Source organism: Hordeum vulgare, chromosome 3H, assembly GCF_904849725.1.
Source record: "Hordeum vulgare subsp. vulgare chromosome 3H, MorexV3_pseudomolecules_assembly, whole genome shotgun sequence".
NCBI classification, from domain to species: domain Eukaryota; kingdom Viridiplantae; phylum Streptophyta; class Magnoliopsida; order Poales; family Poaceae; genus Hordeum; species Hordeum vulgare.
In genome coordinates, this window is record NC_058520.1 from 462,270,823 (window position 1) to 462,293,268 (window position 22,446).

The 22,446-nt window shown below is 44.5% G+C and overlaps 3 protein-coding genes across 4 annotated transcripts; 1 reads left to right on the forward strand and 2 right to left on the reverse strand.

Annotated features, from left to right (window-relative positions):
- Positions 1–824: 824 nt before the first annotated feature.
- Positions 825–3,589, reverse strand: LOC123444267. The gene is made up of 8 exons (XM_045120944.1): positions 3,386–3,589; positions 3,246–3,304; positions 2,783–2,951; positions 2,603–2,691; positions 2,101–2,233; positions 1,705–1,797; positions 1,492–1,594; positions 825–1,228 (listed from the first exon to the last, which is right to left on the reverse strand). The coding sequence occupies exons 1-8, from the start codon at positions 3,521–3,523 to the stop codon at positions 876–878; spliced, it is 1,137 nt and encodes a 378-aa protein (XP_044976879.1). The 5' UTR covers positions 3,524–3,589; the 3' UTR covers positions 825–875.
- Positions 3,590–10,403: 6,814 nt separating this feature from the next.
- On the forward strand, positions 10,404–13,089 carry LOC123444269 (myosin-11-like). 2 transcript variants are annotated; one of them, XM_045120946.1, is made up of 3 exons: positions 10,404–11,172; positions 11,255–11,325; positions 11,528–13,089. In XM_045120946.1, exons 2-3 carry the CDS (start codon positions 11,306–11,308, stop codon positions 12,840–12,842), a joined length of 1,335 nt encoding a protein of 444 aa, XP_044976881.1. In that variant the 5' UTR covers positions 10,404–11,172; positions 11,255–11,305; the 3' UTR covers positions 12,843–13,089. The 2 variants fall into 2 exon arrangements, with proteins under 2 accessions (XP_044976881.1, XP_044976882.1); XM_045120947.1 differs by having other exon boundaries at positions 10,404–10,804; positions 11,056–11,325.
- Positions 13,090–13,709: 620 nt separating this feature from the next.
- On the reverse strand, positions 13,710–17,074 carry LOC123444268 (pentatricopeptide repeat-containing protein At1g56690, mitochondrial-like). Its single transcript, XM_045120945.1, has 2 exons — positions 16,249–17,074; positions 13,710–15,638 (listed from the first exon to the last, which is right to left on the reverse strand). The coding sequence occupies exons 1-2, from the start codon at positions 16,970–16,972 to the stop codon at positions 14,674–14,676; spliced, it is 1,689 nt and encodes a 562-aa protein (XP_044976880.1). The 5' UTR covers positions 16,973–17,074; the 3' UTR covers positions 13,710–14,673.
- Positions 17,075–22,446: the final 5,372 nt, after the last annotated feature.

Here is a 22,446-nt window from a genome sequence, read left to right on the forward strand (position 1 = left end):
TTACTTGACATGAGATCATACATCACATGTCTTGAGCCAAGTGCGATGCCAACTCCCACCAAAACCCCTTTCCCAAGAGAAACACATATGTTGTCACCCAATTTCCCAAGGACAAGAGCATCATCCACTACACTCAGTCTGCTATTCAAGTCCTTGATATTCAACTTTCAAAAAAAACAAGTCCTTGATATTCTTCTCTCTTCTTTCTCAGTTCAGGGAGGACACTTATCTTAATTCTAGTGAAAAGGCAGATGAGAATTCAGACACCACCAACAAAACAAGAGGGGATACCAGAGAGCCAGAAGCTAATGAATGTCTCTGTTATCACCTACTGCCCTACTGGAGGTTACAGTGATAGCACTGAATTTCAAGAGAATATTCCGTTAAGTGTCAACATTGAGAGGATGACTTGGAATGGTCTTGCAAGCATGCCAGAAAAAAGATGGCTAACTGATGCCTCAAACACAGAATGCCATCTCAAGTTAAAAGTCTATTTTCCATACTACAATCTCCTTTCCGTTACTTAACTTTTACTCCCTCCGTTCCTAAATATAGGTATTTCTAGAGATTCCACTACAGACTACATATGGCACAAAATGAGTGAATCCACACTATGAAGTATGTCTATATACATCCGTATGTAGTTTGTAGTGAAATCTTTAAAAAGACTTATATTTAGCAACGGAGGGAGTACTTCGCATATATAGGTAGATACCAGGCATGTGATCTCTTTGCTCTTATCGAGTTGGAAGCACAGAAAATAGCTTTAGGCAACTGCGTTCACTGGACCTGTGAAGAAGTGATCCTTAGGTAGATGTTCCATATGATCGAAATGCAGCTTGGTATATATATTTTTCCAACTGCTCACAGTTTCATTATCCTAAGCTAGCATTTCTTTTCGGACATGTCCGTCTATTATGCCCCTTCTCTTTGCAGAAGCTACATGAATAAATACCTGAATTAGCACGGTTAACTTTCTTAATACTCTGTTGCGGTAACCCAGGGCAGTTCCGACGGTTGTGACCCTTTTCACCGCATTGGCTGCAGTGCCGAGGTTGGCGCTCATGTTCATTCTCTGACTTTGGGTTTCCACATGTTCGGCTATTATGTCCCTTTCCCCCACATAACCGGCATCTGAATTGCACTCTGGCTGAAATTTCCCTCACTGTTGGGCAATAGAAGCTTCTATGTCCTTCTTCCCCGCATTTACTGCAGTAAAATTTCACCCCTGCGGAGCATCAGGTGCCAGATGTTGTTCAAGTTAATCGCAAGTTCCATTTTGGTGGGAATCCAGGTGAAAAAAAAGTAATGGCATAAGACGACAACTAATCCTCGTACTACTACTTAAACTAAAAATGAAGAGCATAATAAATGTACTAACTAAGAACATATCGCCAACAGCCAACTGACTAGAAACAGCCAAACTTTGTGAATTGACACAAATTGAGGAAATTGTGAAAATTATCTCTGAAGGAAAGGAAATCCAGTTACCTTTCATGGCAATGCTTCTCTTGAACCGATTCTCAGGATCCCTGAAGAATACCTTTTGTTTTTCAGAAGCATGATTTCTTGCTGCAGCAGTACCTTTTGTTCTCTTCGAGTCAAGGCACAGAGGGGAGGAAATAGATCGCTGTCAGTGCCAGCTCAATTGCTTGTATTGAACAAGAACATACAGTTGCAACAATTGCCAGGATATCTTATTACCTTAATCGCAGCAACTCTTTGAGCATGCAATTTGGCATCTTGGTGTATAATCTTCATGTGCTTAGTAAACAATCCTGTTTTAGCATTCAGACTCTGCAATTATTATTATTAAGCTTTTTAAAAGCCAAAAGCAACTATAGATCTTCAGAAAATTAAAAAAAAGTTTGCAAAGCTGGTATATTTTATATTTCAAAACTGAATTAGATATAACAGGGCTCAATATTTAACTGTTAGGTATGCAGGGATCTAGTGTAATAAGACTAAAACATGTGTAACAGATTGCATATGAACAGCGTTTATTAGTAGGAAAATTATAGTATCATATACCACACTAGCACTAACCATATCAAGAAGCCTATAGCATATAAATTTAGTTTTCAAGAAAGCGCCACTTACTCTTAAAGACCGGCTAATCTTCATGGCAACTTCCGGGGATGGTGATGGATAAGTACGCTTCGATCTTTTTGAGGTGTTGATCTTTATCTCTAGTTTGTCGACTTCATCATCTTCCTTTACTTTCAAGGGAGAACTGCATAGGGGAAAGCACAATATTCTTACTCTAATGATTCAACAGCACTTTTTTCACACCTTCTGCAACAACCTAAGTATGTTGCATCTGGAATATGACATACAGTCATCTACGGCGGGAATCCAAAATGATACCTTTTTTCATCACTATGTAAAAAGCCCTATCATCTATCATTACTTCTTTTAATACAACGGGAATTGCATATTTGTGTCTGTTCTTAAAATTGCTGATGTTGATGGGAACTGTTCTAATCAAACCATTAAAGAGATTTCTCGACAGGAGATCTTTTGACAAGCAGTGTGACAAAACAATAGCTAATTGATGAGATGGCCAAGGTGACACATGGAAGAGATGCAGAACAAACATCACCTAGACCGAACTTCCTCCCATGGTTGTTCATCAATAGATTCTTGCCATATCACACATTCTCCACCACATTGCGTACACATCCTAATCCCCTAGATATACACACACAACAATAAGCTGATAAATTCCTGAAGTGCACATATTTACTTTCAGGGCGATTTACAAGAGGCCGGGAAGGCTCACCTTGCCATTGCACATAGAGCAGTCCAAGCTGGATCTATCTATCCCGCACTTTTTGCAAGGGGTGTATCCCCTACCCCTACAGTTAGGGCAAGGCAGCTCTCGATAGTATTGCCCATTTGGACCAACCCAGGATCTCAGCTTCCCCTTCTCGGCAACCGGGGCAGTATTCCTGCAACCGAAAAATACTCTTTTCAACAAGTAGCTACAGCACAAGAACAAATCTCCAATTCTCAATGGTTTTGATGGTATCCATGGCGAATGCACAATCTCCTAGGAAGTTAGATTGTTGAAGTGTTAGGTAACCCTGAAGGTCTACAAGCTAGTGAGACTGAAGAACCCTCTCCCGCCCCCTCCCTCGTAACTGTGTCAATTCCAACATCATCTGAAATCCACAATGGCCTCCAACGCTCATGAACAACAATTGGGCACATGACGAGAATGCGAGCGAAGGGGGAAACATTACTGCGATGGGCTGGGGCCGACATCTGGGCCGAGAAGGTCGGCCAACGGGTCGTAGTGGAGCTGCAGCAATGGCACGAATAACAACAGCTATGAAGTGCGAGAACCCAAAAGGCTTCCAAGCGAACGAGGACTACCACGTACCGGCGCTCCGGTGGCGTCAGCCGAGGAAGCGGCGGCGTGCCCTCGGCGGGGCAGCTTTGCCGGCCGGGCCCGCACCCGCTCCAGCCTCCATCGAGCTGCGGACGGTGCGGGGCGGGCGGCCGGAAGGCGCAGCAGCATCCTGAGGGGAAGCGTCCAGCGTGCGTGGGAGGACGCGGTGGACTCGGCGTCTCTTGGCTCGTTTGCCACGCGACGACGGGGACGGGGCGGTGGCTCGCGTAGCGGCCGCGTGGCTCCTGGGATTTGTGGTTGGCGTTGCTCTTCTCGAGTTTTTTCACTGTTCTGACCTTATCAGCTGACGCAAAATAAAAACATAAAAGTATTTTACGATTTGACCCTTTTAACAATGCCACAGCCCGTGACGTTTTTGTCCAACTTAGAAACGTCGAACTAGACAGCGTTGCTGCTTCACATTAAAACGCTGAGCTAGACCATGTTGCCTCTCTATAAAGAAACCCCAATGGCTTTGGTATTTCTGCCTTATATGGAAACGCATGCGGCAGCGGTCGTCGGCGCGGCAGCGGTCGTCGGCGCGGCAGCGGTCGTCGGCGCAGCAGCGGCAGCAGCAAATCGTCGTGCAGCGTTGACACATCCGTTTTCTGGGACTCCAAGTACACCCAAGAATACACCGAACGTCGCTCTATGGTCCGTCTCTACCAACCAATATTCGCATCTGTTTATCCTATGCTGCTGCTTGTTACAAGTTTGATGGTGATGGATTAATTGGGTTGCAGGAGCGGTCGCGAGATGGTAGCAGCTTCGCCGCCGAAGACTAGGACGACCGGCCGTGGACGATAAAGGAGATTCAATCGATGCTTCAGACGAGGACACACGCTGCACTCAAGCGTGAGAGAGCTCTCTCATACGCCTTCTCTCATCCAATAAGAAACTCAGTGCATCAACATGTCCACTCCAGCAACATGTTTAATTAGTCTCCAAACGACGATAGACACCTTTGCCCTTTCCGTAAAGGACACGGGGAAAAAGTCAACAGAAAAGACCTAATACAAAATATACAACCTACTACACGCTCTAATGACGAATTATCGTCTTGCTAGGGTTGGGGGTGGTCAAGGAAAATGGCTTTTAACACCGGCATACACAGTGAAAACACGTTGCCCAAGGTGGGGCGATGGCCAGCAAAGGCTTAGGCTGAAGGAAGCCACAGAGTTGGAGAGAGAGGGAGGAGGAGGAATGACAGAGGAAGAGCGCATTGAAGTTGATGTCGGTCACCCACACAGAGTATCGACTGCTTTCCTCGACTATGACTTCCCTTTGTCAGAGAGATTGCGAGAGGCAGCCAAGAGAGAGAGAGGATATTGATGGAGCGGACAGAAACATTGTGTATAGAGAGAGGAGCGCAGTGACCGACTGACTTGAGGCAGCAGGGAGTAACGCCGTTGTATATGGCGTTGGCAGCAAGGGCAGCAACGCCAGTTAGCATGGCGTTTCTATGTGGATCAGAGACGTGAGCTAGTTCGACGTTTGAATGTGGAGGAGAAACGCCCAACTGGACTGGCGTTTCTACATGCAGCAGCAACGCCACGGGTTGTGGCGTTTCTAAAAGGGTCAGATAGTAAAATACTTTCAGATCGAGTTCAGTTTGTGGCAAAGATTATTGAGAGGATCAGAACAGTGCAAAAAACCCTCTTCTCGTTGTTGTTCTCATCCGGCTCGACGCTGCTTTCTTTTTATTATTTTCATAGCATCTCCAGACCCCGTATAATGTCGACCCACAAAAGCCGTTTACGGTTCGCGAAAAATGGGTTTTACGGGGGAGGGTGCGGGGTGTGGAGATGCTATTATACGAGTCCGTTTTGGGGAAGATGCTATTATACGGGTCGTTAATGCGGGGGCTGCTCGGACACCACCGCGTCGACCCGCAAACCGGAAAACCACGCAATAAAACATAGTTGGAATTTGACAGCAATTCCGGCAAATGAATTCGAATTTAAACAATGAAGCATAGTTCGTGCCCGAAATGAGAGCATAGTTTGAAAGACAAACGGAAAAGGACTTCATGCATCCTCGTTCTTCAGTCTGCACCATCGAGTTCATCGCCGCCCCCAAATCCATCGACTCCCTCGAATCCATCGACTCTCCTGAATCCATCGACTGCACTTGTTCCTATGCCGGCACTTGTCCCTACTCCGGCACTCTACTTCGACATCGAAATCATCGGTTTCGATTCCCTAGGAGAAACCATCGCCACCATTGTAACACGCAAGCATCCTCCTCTTCAAGATTTCTCTCCTTGTCATATCATGCCATTCTTTGCTGATGTCGTCCATGTCATTGCGGTTCAAAGTCATGATCCTATTCTCTTCGACAAGAAGGTTGGCCATGGTTTTGTTCTCAGCGGCACGTGCTTTTCTCTCCTCAACTTCCTTGAGCAATTTCCACCTCTCTTGTTCTCTCGTGCCTTCTTATCGGCCAACTCTATCTTTGCATCCAAAGACTTCGCTAGCAATATCTCATTTGATTGCAGCATGGAATCTATCTTGTCCCGCAAGGTCGATGATTTGCGTTTCCTTTTGATCTTCTCCTTTGCCTTTTTGTCACCATCATGCTTGTTTAAGTTTCTTGAGCCATCATCATATTCATCTTCATCCATTTCTGTAAGTGAACCTCTCTTCGGTGGGGATTCTCTGTCAATCAACGTCCATTTATCGCAGTTTTTGAGCAATTCCCAACAATGCTCTAGTTTAAAAAATCTTCCATCGGAAGCATCCATGTCTTTGTACCGTTGTTGGGCATTTTTTCCTACACAACAAAAACAAAGTCAAACTAATGGAACCATTGTACATTATGCAAACTAATGGAACCATTTGATTGCAATCAACTCACACAGTCGGATTCGACAGTTCCACTTGGAGGAGCATTGTGAACTTGTTCCAAGCAAGCTGCCCAACGGCTACAAGTCGGCTTGATCACGTCCCAACAACCTTGGAGTGACCGAAAGGTCTGTGTTGTTCTGTTGGGATACTTGCCCATCAATTGGAAGTATTGTTCTTCAATTCTTTGCCAATAGGTCTTGGCGGTTTGAGACACACCCGTGCAAGGATCCATAGACACCGCACTCCAAGCCTTTATCAACATTTGATCTTCCAAGATCGTGTAGTTCTTTGATCTAACACGTTTTCCCTTGCAATTGTTGATACGTCCCCTCATCTATCTCCTCCACCTCGTCTTCACCACCGTGGTCATCAACGCCACCCTCTAATTCATTGTAACCTAAACCATCAATCGGGGCTTGATCGATGTCGACTGCGTTGGTGGCCAACAAGTGCACGAACTCAGCAGCGGCATTGTTCGAACCATGGCTACATATAGTGAATGCACATCATGATGGGCGAATAATCGAAGCAAAAAATAAGTGAGAGAAGTTGCATGCCTTCCGGACGTTTCATCGAACACCTTGCCTGCGGTGGAAGCAGTGTCGTAGGAAGGCACCGTGAGGGAACGTCTCTCCTTGGTGGATGGAGTGGTCGAAGTTTTCTTCTTAGGAACCTTCTTCCGCTTCATGCTCGAAACCTTGTTCATCTTCCTTGCCGGCGGTCGGACATATCACGCCGCAGCGGCGCCGCCCGGCGCGCCTTCTCTTTCGGCAAGGCCAGCCGGAATGCCGGCCTTGTTGGGGATCGTAGTGATAATTAAAAAAATTCCTACGTCACCAAGATCAAACTAGGAGAAACCAGAAACGAGAGAGGGAGAGCATCTTCATAACGTTCAAGATCACTAAGCGGAAGCGTTACTATGAACGTGGTCGATGGAGTCGTACTCGCGGCGATCCGATCCAAGCACCGAACGAACGGTACCTCCACGTTCAACACATCTACATCCCGGGGACGTCTCCTCCTTCTTGATCCAGCAAGGGTGAAGGGGAGGTTGAGGGAGAGCTCCGGCAGCACAATGGCGTGGTGGCGGTGGAGCTTGTGGTTCTCCGGCAGGGCTTCGCCAAGCGTCGTGGAGGAGGAGAGGTGGAGAGGTAGGGCTGCGCCAAGGGGTGATGTTCAAGGTGTGTGCAAAACTCCTAAAACCCCCACTATTTATAGGAGGGAGGGAGAGGGGGCCATCTATCCTAGGGAAATCCTAGGAGGGGCGGCAGCGGCCTAGGAGGAGGGGGCGGGGGCGCCCTAGGGGTGGCTTGCCTCCCAAGTCGGAGGGAGGCAGCCCCACGCCCTAGGGTTTTGCCCTAGGCGCCTTGGGCCCTCCTCTGTTGGCTCGCACCAGCCCACCAAGGGCTGATTCCCTTCCACTTCCGTCCCATGCAGCCCTCCGGGGCAGGTGGACCCTCCCGGTGGACCCCCGATACCCTTTCGATGGTCCCGGTACAATACCGATAAACCCCGAAACCTTTCTGGTGACCGAAATTGGACTTCCCGTATATAAATCTTTACCTCCGGACTATTCCGGAACTCTTCATGACGTCCGAAATCTCATACGGGACTCCAAACAACCTTCGATAACCACACATACAATTCCCATTACAACTCTAGCGTCACTGAACCTTAAGTTGGCTTCTCTTATGTTCCGCTGGACTTTTTGTTCGCCCTCATTCGTGATTATGGTACGGGGCCCTTTATAAATGTTGTTGGGTGGACCTCCTGGCGCCATCATCACCTAGTACGAGCGCATGCGCTCACACAAAACGTCGTCTTGTGCTTTGGTGGCCTTGCTGAGCCTCCAGTTCCTTCTACCCCTTCTCCATTTTTCCTGTTTCCTTTTAAGTGCTAATTTATCTCCATATATTTACCTCTTTTCAGGTGGAAACAAATTAGGCAAAGGATTTCGTGATATCTTGAATTCATTAGCATTAGTAGCAATATCAGTGTTGTTTTCAGAATTTCCAAGATTATCCAGTTTAACAATGGTCATCAGCAAGTGACATGTTATCGTAACAGTTCCTCGCCATGACTTTCTACTGTGGAGGAAAAAGCAACTCGTGTGTGTGTGAGGGGGGAGGGAGAGGGAGGGGTGAGGCAGGAACCGCCGCCGTGCTTTTTGTTAAGGTCGTCCACCAAGGCAACGTCGGAGGAGGCTGGGGTGTGCGACATGATAGCCAAGAGAGGGGTGGGATTCGAGGGCGGTGAAAAAAGAAAGTGAGTGTGGGCACAAACTCACGAGAGAGAAATGATGTTTGGATGGGCCCACAAACATGTGCGACATGACGTAAATAGGGACAATAGATCAATACGAAAAGAACGTTGCGCATGCGACTGCCACGACACATGGCTGGTCATCTGGCTAGAATCATTTCCTTCCAACTATCGCGGGAAGCTATGAAATGTGATACACAGCTGCGTGTTTTTTTTTACAAAGAGTTTGTTTTGAAATAGATTTTTGACCCGCTTTTATAAATATATGACACTAAGCTGCGTGTCTTTTTACAGAAAGTGTTTTAAGCGGCAGCCTCCTTTCCTCTATTTCTCACACTTGCAACTATGGCAAGTAGATTCTTGTAATTCAAATTCTAAAATATGTCTCCAAACTATTGACCCGATTGACGATTGTTAGCTGCCTCTTGTTAAAATGTTTCAACAACAAAAAACCATTGATACTTGTCAAATTACTGTGATTTACTAGCCATGCTATTACCAACTTAGTTGTTGGACTGAATTAGCTTAGTTGCTAGATTGTTGAACATCCAGATACATAACTAAAAGACTCACTTCATGGTACTTGTGTGTAGTGATAACTCTTCTTACTTATTGTTAACCATAGAATACTCACTCTTTAGCTGTGCATAGCATTGCAAAGTTTATTAACATACAAACCTATTTTCCGGTAATTATACCCAATCAACATGCCAATTGTTTACAGTTAAGATGACAACTATGATGCATAATGCCGATGGTGACGAAAAATGATCTAAAACATGTTCACATGGGGTCTTCTTTTGTAGCTCTTGTTGAGGTGAACCCACGGATGAAAACAAACCACTAACTGGATGTTCAAGTGCTTGGCGGTCGAGTTGGAGGGGCCAACCGCTTAGGAGTATCCGGCTGCACAGTGAAGAATTTGCCTCGGATAGCCGGTTGTCCGTGCAAAATATTGATGTTGTACAGTCAGACCTACAATTTGTGTGACCCGTTGAATCTAGAAACTTGTTGAACATCCGGTGTTTTTTGGTTGTGATCCATATGTCTGCATCTATTTAAAATATGCAAGAAACGCTGTTGATTTAACATACATGTCAAATGGTGCACAAGATGCCTGGCTCTTGTATCCACGTATGCGGACCTGTAAGCCGTTGGACATGCCCTACAGGCCCGTTTTAAGTGTGGATTCTATTTACTCCCTCTGTTTCTTTATATAAGATGTATTTATTTTTTTGATAAAATTCCACAATTTAAGGTGTATTTCTTCTAATTTCTCGTAATTTCCTTGTTAGCCCTTTTAAAAAAGGAAAGTATTTTTCTTCCCTGATTAATTGCATGAATCTCTTCTTGTAAAGAGAAAAAGGAAATAATCTCTTTCATGATTGTGCCTATCTCTTACTTTCCTAGCCTAAATTATTTTGTTGCCTCTAATCAATGATTTTGCCAAGGTTAATTTTGTCTTAACATGTGTATAATTACGCGTCTTGGTCACCGTACCAAAAATAATACACCTTACATAAGGAAACGGGGAGTATTTATTTTGACTGGGAATCAAATTATTTGATACGATGTCTTAGGGCTTGTTTGGATCACCGTTTCTGTTTTAAATACACTTGTATAAAATACAGGCATGTGCACGTTGTTTCACTTTTGGCTGGAATTTGCACAACGGTCAGTAAGTTACACACCTTCATAATGAAATACATCCAATCCAAGCACTGCCTTTATATGAATTGTCCTCAGCTTGGACGTTCTTCGCCTCGAGCATATGTTCGGCTCGATCCAGCACATCCGGGTCGGTACGCCGCAATTAGTTTCCCAAAAAGAAGGGCATTAATGGCGTTGTTCATCCACAGCTAGGAAATTCTCCAACACTTTTTGCAAAGAGTTAACGGGAGCAGGCAGGGTACCAAAATGCTGTAGCACCAATTATGTCAAGTATGAAATGACCATCAATCCAGCATACCCTTTCCAAAAGGACACGACCAAACCAGTCCAATATTCCAGCGGGCCATACGTGCACGCAACGATAAATAATTCGATTACTAAAATTCTAAATCGCCTCAAAAAAACTAAATTCTAAATTAGTAAGGTGTTGATTATTCAGATGGGAGAAACAGCAGGGGAAGGGGAAAGGGCAGGCCAAGTCGTCGTTTATAAAAGGATCCTCCTGCCTTCGTAGTAGCCGCGTCCTTCTTCCCCTCAACAAATCCAACCACAAAATGCCGAACGGAGCCAACGAATGGCGCGTCTTCGCCTGACGGACTGCTGGCCCAGCTGATGCCACCAACGTTTTCAGGTCAGCGAAGCACGGTTCAACTGCTGTATAGTACTCGTATATCGGAAATGATAAAGAAACCCTGGGCAAAAGAATAGGTATATCTCATCTGTTGGGAAACAAAAATCGCACCGCTTTTGTGTAGAAAATAGCGAATTGTATTGTCTTTGGCTGACCGCCTCTCTACGTGCTTCCCTTCACCTTCAAGGCGGCTCTTAGAGTTCGACCGTTTCAACAAGGTCTCTGATTCATCTTTTCCCCTTCTTTAACAGCGCACAAGACGCGGTGTTGGACTTGGATCTCTACTCACTTCTCTGCCCTGTTTTAAAGTTTCGCCACAAAGAAAAAGTCCCTTGCTTCGAGAGACGGCCAGCATAGTCCCCTCTCCGGTATGCACAAACAGACTTCTCGGGGCAGCACCTGATTCCTGCTTTATGCATCTGATCTGATTCTCGTAAGAGTAACCCCCAGGTGGCATAATTTCGTGATCCTGGGCTGCCGGCACGGTTCCTGGCCGAGAAGATGTTCTCCTTCAAGTCCAGGTAGAGTGTTTTGTTTCCTCCCGAGTCTTCTTACCCAACTCATCGAATCTTTGTTATCTGTTGGCCAACATGAAAATCATGGTTGAGGTATTGCAGCCTTCCATGAAATTTAGGTTTCTGTCGAATTTCTTGTGTTCTCCCTTTGTTCCGATTGCTGTTAACAATCGATGAACCAACATGAGCTTTGTTCATGTTTTTACAGCCTCAAGTCATCTTCCAGTGGCAACCAACTTTCCACGCCGCGCTTCACCGAGGAATCAGATGTGCAGGAGCAGTTGAACAAGTTGCAGGAGGAGCTGGTAAAGGAGAAAGAGGAGAAGGTACGTGCGCTGGATGAGATAGAGGAGCTCAAGAAGAAGAGCAGTAAGAAGAAGAAGCTAAAAGGAAGTGGCGGGGACGATCAGTCGGACCTTGCAAACAGATTAGAGCAGCTGGAAGTAGAGCTGGAGGCAGCAAGGGACTCGGAGAAGAACATGCTAGTGTCGCTGGAGGCCCAGACAAAGCAGCTTGAACAAACCAAGGTATCTCTGGAGGAGGCCAAGCTTGAGATAGATTCGCTTCAAGACAACAACAAGAGCTTGGTTGCACTATCCTCTAACCCAAGTAGACAGCCGGCCAGGAATTTTAGAAGAAGGGGTGTAATGTCCTTCTCCTTTGCCGATCCTGGTGAGATGGAGACATTCTCATTACAGCGTGACCTCAAGTTGGCTGTCGAAGCCGAGGAGAAGTGCAAGAAAGCCATGGATGACTTGGCGATAGCCTTGAAGGAACAAACCACGGAAGCTAGAGAGGCAAAAATGGAGCTATCATCGGTACAAGCTGAGCTGAAAAATGCAAAAACTGAATTGGAGAACTCAAAAGCCTCTCTGGAAATCATGGAAGAAAAGCTCCAGTTGGCACAGGAAGAGGTTGGCAGACTCAAGTTTGAATCGGATGAGTTGGCAGCAGCCTCAAAAGAGAAAGAGAGAGGACTCATTGATTGCATCAAGATATTTGAGGGGGAAATGAACAAAGCAAAGGAAGAGAATGACAAACTGTTTGAATCACAGAGAGTGATCAGAGATGAGAATTCCAGGCTGAGGGAAATGCTGAAGCATGCAGTTAATGAAGCCAATGTAGCAAGAGAATCCTTGGAGATTGCCAGGGTAGAGAATTCTCAGCTTCATGAAGACATGTCTGAGAAAGAGAGTACCTTAAAGAGCATCGTGCAAGAATACGAGTCCTTGAAAGTAAGTGAGGCTGCTGCACAGAGTAGCATTAAAGAATTGAAGGACATGATTGATGCTATGTTCAGTTCAGAGTCAACGAAAACCTCGGCAGAAGCATCACCCATAGATGCCAAGGGAGGCAACAGGAAAGGAAGATATGTGGCGGCAGATAATATGTACTCTGATGTTGAAAGCTCTCCTCGTTCAAAGGATATTAGGAGTCCTGCAAGGCAGCAAAATAGGACGATTCTTAGGAAATTTGGTGACATAATGAAGAAAAGAAACCCTCAAACTCAAAGTGTAATCTAGCATCCTCAGGCACCAGGCAGTGACTAAATACAAGTATGCACTCTAGATTCCATTTCGTTTCTTCAAATTCCTTGAACTCAAGATAGTTGTAATGCTCGACAAAATGAGATGTTCCAAGTGCGGAGTAAACCCTTTTGCCCATTCAGCTTTATAGATGTAAATTACAGAGAATGTAACATATATGTAAAACATACAGGTAGTGAAAATATGAAAACCGACATATTTTCTAGGGGGGCTTGACATATGATGAGTCCAGCTTTCAATCTGTTACATCTTTCTTTTTTTAGGGTTTTCAATCTGTTACATCTGAAAGATTGTTATGGACATGGCAGATGATAGGTAGCCAAGACGAGGCTGCCGCACAACAAGAACAGGGGAGAAACTTTGGGAGGATAACTGGGACTATTTTTCTAGTAATCTATTCAGTGATATTGATAGGCATTACATAGCCAACAAGAGCAGGGGAGAAACTTGGGGAGGATAACTTGGACGCTAAGGCGAACGAACTAACAGATTTTAGGAAATAACTAACTTGAGAACCAAGAAATATCTCTAAGAGATTTATACTGCTAAGGATATCCCCTTACATTTCAGGCGTTGCTCTTTCCATCATGGTTTTCTTGTGCCTCCTGTAGGTTTGTATGTCTATCCCCACATAACAAAGCTTGGTATGGAAATTCTCTCATGTTTCAGACTAATGCAGAAACCTATCAATGTGCAATTTAGCAGTCCGTGTCTTGTCATGACAGTCTGCAGGTCCTGTTTATGAATATTCAGGAATATTTGCAATTGAACTTGCCTAACCGTTGTTTGTCTATTGTTCTCTAAACAATAATAGTTCAACGACAAGGTAAAATAAATACCTAGTTTCCCAGTTCTAAACCTCCTTGACGATGTGTTGCGAGTTTATTATTTATATAAAATCAAATAAAACTGCATTGCAGTCCACATAACCAATCATAACCTCTGAAGATAAAAACTAGAAAACCATCTCTCCACTATATATCCAAAGCAAAATAAAGCATGCAACTACTAAACTCGGATTTGCAACAGCAGCAGCTAGACCAATGTTGTGACAAGGAAAATGGCAGTTCATCTGGATTACCAAAATATACAAGTGACTTCCATTTAAGCAAACCAATATGCAGCTACTGCTCTATTCCCTAAGAAGGTTGTTCCTGTATGCATAATTTTCCTTGCTGCTGACCATCCTCTGGATTGAATTTTGCGGTGATTCCAATTCCAATTAATGACATCAAAGGGCACAAAAGAGGAATAAAGACCTCATTGGACAAACATCAATCCTTTGTTACCGATGTAAATTTCACGGAGGTCTAGAATCCCTTCTGTCCATATAAATTGCAGCAAGCATATCCCACTAAGCAATGTCTAAAATACATACATGATTCCGTGGAGTACCAAACCATAGCATTTTCCTTGTGATTAATTGACCTGACAACCATGTGTTCATCTCAGTCAAGGTTGCAGCTAGAAATTCCTAGGTAAAACTGGATCAAGATTGTTTTATCACCCAGAACAAAATTATTTCCATGATTATGGAAATTAACTTTAAAGACTGTTTCTTCTATATTTTAGTTTCAATTTCTGTATAAACAGCAGGGGGGCTTCTTTTACTGAAGGAAAAAACCCAGGTTTATCATGATACTAACTAACATCCATTAGACTCATCTGTTTAAAAGCCATGCAGGGAATCCATGTACATGAGACAAACAATCTATGGCCTGTAAATTTGATCCTTGAACTCACAGACAGATATTTTGATCGAGCAGCTGCTGTGAATGACATGTGCGCATGAAGAGTATGAAAAGCCCTATCCAGATTCCTGGGACATCTCTACCATTGTATGAGTTCCATTGGCCATCATTTGCATATGAAAACTGATTTTTCTCAGTTCAGATATGATCTTGTTCATCTCTGGATGAGATGCATCACCACCCACAAACATATGAACTCTATTAGCAATTTCAGTCCAGCTGTATCCAGGTTGTTTCTTCACACCATTTTCCTTCATTTGACCTCTTATTCGATTGACTTGACCCCACATGCCAGCAGCAGCATATATATTTGAAAGCATCACATAAGGCCCTGAACTTCCTGAGTGTGACTGCACAAGCATTTTCGCAGCAAGTTCACCCAACTGCACATTGCCATGAGTCCTGGAAGCCCCAAGCAATGCACCCCAAACATTCTTCTCAGCTTCAAATGGCATGTCTTTTATGTAACTACACGCTTTCTCGAACTGTCCTGCTCGGCCCAATATATCGATAATACAAGCATAGTGTTCAGCTCCTGGGCATATCGCGTATTTGGATGACATAAGATCAAATAGTTCCAAGCTGTCATCCACCCTGCCAACATGCCCACATGCTGATAGCACACTAAGGATGGTAATATCATTCGGTATCAGCTCACGTGTTTCCATCTCATGGAAGAGAGAAATAGCTTTCTGATATTTGCCATGTTGTGCATATGCCGCGATCATTGTGTTCCACGAAACAATGTCCTGGCTTTTAAGATTTATGAAGACTAACTCTGACTCAGTGACATCACCACACTTGCTATACATTGTGATCAAAGCATTACAAAAAGATGTGCTAGATTCTAACATTGTTTTGACGGCAACAGCATGTGTTGATCTTCCTTGTCTGAGCAAAGCAAGAGCAGAGCATGCTGTCAGGATTGCAATAAGAGTCGCATGATCTGGTTTTGTACCTTCTCTGAGCATTATGATGTGCAATTTCAAAGCTTCTTCTCCGTATCCATTATGAACATACCCTACAGAAATATGGAAAGTGAAATGTGAGGATTTTAGAGAGTTCAGTGGCAGTATTATAAAGAAAAAGACCTAGGTGGAGTTTTTTCTTTTACTATGTTTGCTATACCCCCCCCCCCCCCCCCCTAATGAAGTTAAATGATTCTCTCAGTCAAGAACCTCAAGAACAACATAGGTTGCACGCCATTGCAAATTGTAAGGAATCAATAAATCATCAGGCATGAATTTTGAAAAAAAAACTGACAGAACATTGTTGATTCAGAGTATTACAACCAACATACATCTTTTAGTTCATGCCAAGCAAGAAACTAGTGGCTGTATTGTTTCTTAGTTGCGAAGTTCACTAGAGGTATAAAACTGACACCAAACACTCTCAATTGTTTGGAACGGAAAAAATAAATCATTTACAACCACTAACTCATGCAAATACACGCACCAACGCAAGTAGATGCGATAAACAACCAGTGCACAACCTCAAGAACAGCCAGGATGGCTTGGCATAGAGGTAAATACACAACATCCAATATACGTATCCAAGCAACATAAGAATTCTTAGGACTGCACTAAATACTAAGCAAATAGCAAGTTGCATAATGAGAAAGGCAAAACAACCTGTAATCATGGCGTTCCATGAGATGACATCTTTGACATAAATCTCATCAAAAAGCTTCCTGGCGCTCTCCACATCTCCTCCCTTGCAATATCCAGTGATCATGGCGGTGCATGCCATGACATTCTTCTCTGGCATCGCTGCAAACAGTTTTCTTGCCTCGTCGAGCATGCTGTTGTCAACATACCCGCTTATCATCGCTGCCCACGACACCAAGTTCCTCTCCGGCATTTCGTCAAACACGGCACGTGCCCTACCCACCTCCCCACGTCGCGCGAGCCCATCAACCATGGTGGTGTATGACACCACGTTCCTCTCAGGCATTTCGCCGAACAGCCTCTCCGCGTCGTTCATGCAGCCGAGCCGGACGAGCCCAGCAAGCATGGCGTTCCACGAGGCCACGTTGCGACGCGGGGTGCGCGCGAAGTAGGCGGAGGCGGCGGCGAGGTCGCCGTGCGCGAGGCAGCCGGCGACGACGGAGTTCCAGGAGATGACGTTGCGGGACGGCATGTCGTCGAAGAGGCGGCGCGCCGCGGGCAGGTCCCGGCCGACGCGCCAGAGCGCGGTGAGGAGCGCGTTCCAGGAGACGACGTCGCGGCGGGGCATGGCGTCGAACACCCGGCGCGCCGCAGCCAGGTCGCCAGCGCGGGCGAGGGCGGTGATGCGCTGGTTGTCGCGGACGAGGAGGCGAGAGGCGACGATGGCAGGAGCACGCGCTCGGTGCATTGGGGCAGCATGTGTGTCGGTGTTGGCCGTCGAGCGTCGATGGAGCTCGTATGGGAAAGCAAAGCTTTGTTCTTTTCCTTTTTTGAATTTAGCAAAGCTTTGTTCTTAACGAATACACAAAGATTGCATATAGTGATAGAAGGGTTTGATAAGAGCATGAAGTTGGGCACAAAACCTCTCCAACATTTTTCATAAACGTGAAAACAGTGAGATCCCATAAATTCTTCAAAACTTCCCCTCCATATGCGAAAAGATGGTCTTCACACCCGCAAAAAAAAAAAAAAAAACTTTGATGGGAGCCAACCGCATAGAACTTTCCGGACATCCGCCTCTCTGCATTAGCCATCATCGGTTCGCCACGTCCCCACGCAGCTGAACCGGTTGCGCCCGGTGGCCAACCGACGCCACCTCTCCCGTCGGGTGCGAAAAGGAAGACGATAATGATCCGTTTGACCGTGACAAGTGGGCCTAACCCATCAGGTTCTCTGTGTGTTTTCTCGATGATGCCTTATTATTTTAGGAGAAGCTTGAAAGAGCATGATGCCTCATGTTTGGTTCCGGTAATTGATAAGAATCTCTATGGACTAATGGTTGCCTTGAGTTATATTTGAAGGATTTGTCCATATGCATTGCTTGAAGACCATTCGTTGGTTTTAAATTTATAAGAAAAAGATTATGTGTAGGACAAGGTGATATTCAAGTATTTATGCAAAGATTGATCATGTGGGAGTTGAGCCTATTATAAGCATGTCTTGAAGAAAAAGATAATGTAAACATTCATGTTTACCTTAAGACATCATCTTTATGAAGGGGGAGATAAGATAAAAGGTCGATCAAAACTAAGTTAAAGATGGATTGAAGTTAATCAACACACAAAGCGTAGAAGACGCATCGAGTGGGATTAAGTGACCACATGGTATGGTAAGTATTGTTCATTACTCTTTGTATACTAACCCATGATAAACGCCTACCTGCTCCATTGGTAGTTTTGGTAATTAATGTCAGCATACATTTCATTGGACTAATAGTTTTCTCAAGTACCTTTGAGGGAAAGATCAACTTTAGTGTTAGAGCATATTTCTCCATATGTGGTTTTGGTAATTGATGACAATCCATATGGACTAATGATTTCCTTAAGGCCTAGTTTGGTTAAGGGGGATTGGGGAGGTTTTGAGAGGGAGGGATTTCAGGGGATTGGGTGAATCCCTTTGTTTCACCCAATCCTCTCAAATCCCTGGGGCTTTGCTTCCACTAGTCCACCGAGGAGGGTTTTGAAACACATGGATAAGAAGGGATTGAAGGGGAACGGAGGGGATTGGGCTAAGCAAACCCCTCCTACCAAATGGGCGCCCGAGGATCTGTGGGGTTTCTGGCCCTCCCGGGGATTTTCCTCTCAAAACCTCCCCAATCCCCCTTAACCAAACGAGGCCTAAGCTATATTTGAAGGATTTGTCCATAGGCACTTCTTGAAGTCCATTTGTTGGTTTCAAGGAGTTTATATGATGACCAAGGTGGTATTCAAAGTATTATCCAAAGATTGTTCATAAAGACACAAGGTTGATCAAGACTAAGCAGAGAGTAAATCAGGATGATCAACACACAAAGCATACAAGATGTACCGAGAAGGATCAAGTGATCCCATGGTATGGTAAGCATTGTCCATAACGCTTTTGTGTACTAACCCATGGTCTTCGTGAGAGTTCTATGTGGGGTTAGGTATGTTTCCATAGGTTTGCGTCAAGAGGGGGGTCTCATTCAACCTATGAAGGATGACATCAAGTGGTGATCGTGTGACATCAAGTGGTGATCGTCATCAAGATTGCGATGTGCAAGTTCAAGTGGAGCATGTCACGCCCAAGATGCGACCCTATCCTCAATTTGGCACGAGGGCCTTGTCAGGGATAGAAGCGCATCTCGTCGTGTCGCAAGAATGGATATCGTTACAAGTACATGTACTGAAAAGAAGATATATATATATATATATATATAGAATTGGCTTACACTCGCCACAAGCTACATCAGAGTCACAGCAATACAATACATATTCATCAAGAGTAAGAGCAGGGTCCGACTACGAACGAAAACAAACGACAAAAGAAGAACGACATCCATCCTTGCTATCCCAGGCTGCCGGCCTGGAACCCATCCTAGATCGATGAAGAAGAAGAAGAAGAAGAAGCAACTCCAAATGAACAATCAACGGGCTCGCGTCAAGTAACCTTTACCTGTACCTGCAACTGGTGTTGTAGTAATTTGTGAGCCACAGGGGACTCAGCAATCTCATTTCCAAAGGTATCAAGACTAGCAAAGCTTAATGGATGAGGCATGGTTAAGTGGTGAGGTTGCAGCAGCGGCTAAGCCTATATATGGTGGCTAGACTTACGAGCACCAGAAGTAAGAGGGGGAAGATCTACGCATAGCGGACGTGAACTACTGTTGATCAAATGAATGATCCTGAACACCTACCTGCGTCAGACATAACCCCACCGTGTCCTCGATCGGAGAAGGAACTCACGAAAGAGACAATCACGGTTACGCACATAGTTGGCAAGTTTTAGTTAAGTTAACTTCAAGTTATCTAGAACCAGTGTTAAACAAAGTTTCCACGTTGCCACATAACCGCGGGCACGACTTTCCGAAAGATTTAACCCTGCAGGGGTGCTCCAACTAGTCTATCACAAATTACCACAAGCCGCATAGAAATCCTCAATCACGAAGCTCGCGATCTCGTCGGATTCCCTAGTGGAAAACCTCAACTCTGAGATTACCCAAAGCATCACCGGAATCCCGATGCACAAGATATCTCGTCAAAGGTAAAACTAATCCAGCAAGGCCACCCGGTGTGTCGACGAACCCGATAGGAGCCGCGTATCTCGTTCTCAGGACACACCGTACATGCATAGTGGACGGTAGCCAAACCTCAAGTTGCCCCGAGGTGGCACCACCGACTACTAGGTGGGTGGATCAACACTCATGCGGAGCACTGACCCGGGGGGTTGATTAAATTATCCTCGGGGTCCGGAAAGTCCTTATGCAACTTTATTAGGTGATTAGGCAAATGTAGTACCAATGTTGGGCCTTGCCAGACCAGCTTTAATCTAAAACGAATTATCAAGGGGGTCCCCATAACAATTCCGATCGTGTTAGGAGCGCTCATTTATGGAACATAACACCGGTAGCCGAAACTAAGGGGGCAAAGGTGGAACAAAACACCAGGCTAGAAAGGCCGAGCCTTCCACCTTTTACCAAGTATATAGGTGCATTAAATTAACTAGCATTTAATAGGGTGATATGACAAGGAACCCATGTTTTCACATGGAAGCAACTGCCCTGCAACTAGCAACGCTAACACAGGGTTAAGCAAGCGGTAACATAGCCACTCAGTGGTTTGCTAGGTTGAACAGGTTGAAGGTTTTCATGGCATTGTTGAGAGGCTGATATTTAACATGTGGTAGGCAACGAGACATAATCGATAGAAACGGTAATACTAGCATGGCAATGATAGTAATGGTATCTGGGAAATGGTCATCTTGCCTGAGATCCCGCTTGTAAGAAGAATGCCTCCGTGAAGCAGACGAACCGACGTAGTCGAACGGGTCCTCACAATCCGGCACGCTGCGGAACTCTATCGAGACGAAGCAAACCGGAAACACAAATCATCACATGGAATTCACCACACGATGCACAACACAAATGATGCATGAGCAGCTGTATACATGCAAGTCACGGCATGACAATTCACACAATCAAACACTACACATTAAGTGAAGTTCAATATGCAACGAGTTACATATTGACGAAACTCCACGTTTAATTATTTAGTTCTATCCCGATTAGATACACGTCAATATTAAATGTGGTTAAACATGGCAAGAGGTGAAGCGCAATTAATCTACCTATCTAGGCATTTTAAATGAGGTCGGAAATGTCATATAGCACCTCCGAAACGACCTCACATGTTAATTTATAATTCTGTCCAGATCTGAACTAACACATTTAATTGGTTGTTAAACAGAAAAACAAATAGGTTCACGTGATTCTACGCGTCATGGCAAGCAATTTACACATAGAGAACATCTTCAACGGAGCTACAGATCAAAAGATACGGACACCGCAAGATATGATGGCATGAATGCAATATGTGTGCAACGACGGTCACGAGCACTTCAAAACATATAACCAACAAGAGAAAATGAAACTACACGAGATTCTAAGCAAGTTTCATGTAGGACACGATCAAATCAGAGCTACGGATCAAAAGATACGAGCAAAACAAGAAATCACTACAATCTGCCAAAATCAGCCATATAGCATCTTCTACACCCCACAACTACAAGCTACACAACTCCGATATGCTCAAGCAATATATGACACAAAAGTGGGAAAGAAGCACTACAACAAACAACTAACAACAACTAGCATGGCCTCATGGATCACTAGGGAAAGAATGCATAAAATGGCATCTCACACAATATTTCAGACTTAGTGAAAATTACACCTCATGAAAGTGCAGTTTTCGATTTGAAGCCATATTGACAGCAGCAAAATCTATAGCTACAGGGCTCCAAATGGCATGAAAATTCACAGAATGCTAGAGAAACACAAGGGCTACAACTAACTCCATTGCGCGAACCTCAAAAGAGCTACAGATCACAAGATAGAAGCAAGACAAGACAGGAACAAAATATATCAGATTCCAGATTTAGAAATATTTCAGCACCTCCAAATCAGCACTATTTCTAGCAACCTGAGAGCAAGCAAACCACACCTAAACATGCATTTCTATTGCAACCAAAAATACCAGGGGCTAGAGTAAACATCAAAGAACAACTCTCTAGTTGACAACTTAATCGAACGAAGCACGGAATAAATCCTACGAAATAGACAAGAGGGCAACATGGCAAAATATCGCGCGAACTAACTTACTCAAAAGCTAAAACTAATTGCACAGAAAAATCCCATGGATTTTTCTACCCCGGAAACATATAAAATATGTGGGGTTGCAACACAAAAATATTGTCACACATAAATGCGAGATAAAGACCTAAACACGGAAAATAATCTAGCGGCAAATCCCTACGCGCAAAAATACCAACGGCTACTCTAAAATACATGGAAAAGTAGTTCCTAAAACATGGACATTTTATCTAAGGCATTCGAGCTAACCGGACTTGCGCGAAAAATAAATACGGTCACTATGCTATCTAGACAACACGTAAACCTAGGCATTAGGCACGCTAAACTAAATCAAACAAATATGCAAGTTGCAACAACGTAATCTACGCGCAAAACTACACGAAATCCATATATTACTCGCTCCGATCCGACACACGAGTAAAAAGTTACGGACGTATTAACATCTATATATTTTCTAGAATTTAATTAATTCCGAAAACTCTAAAATAATAATACTATCGGGCCTAATGCTATCGGGCCGAAACTAGGGCGCATCATTGCTAACAAACGCCACGGGC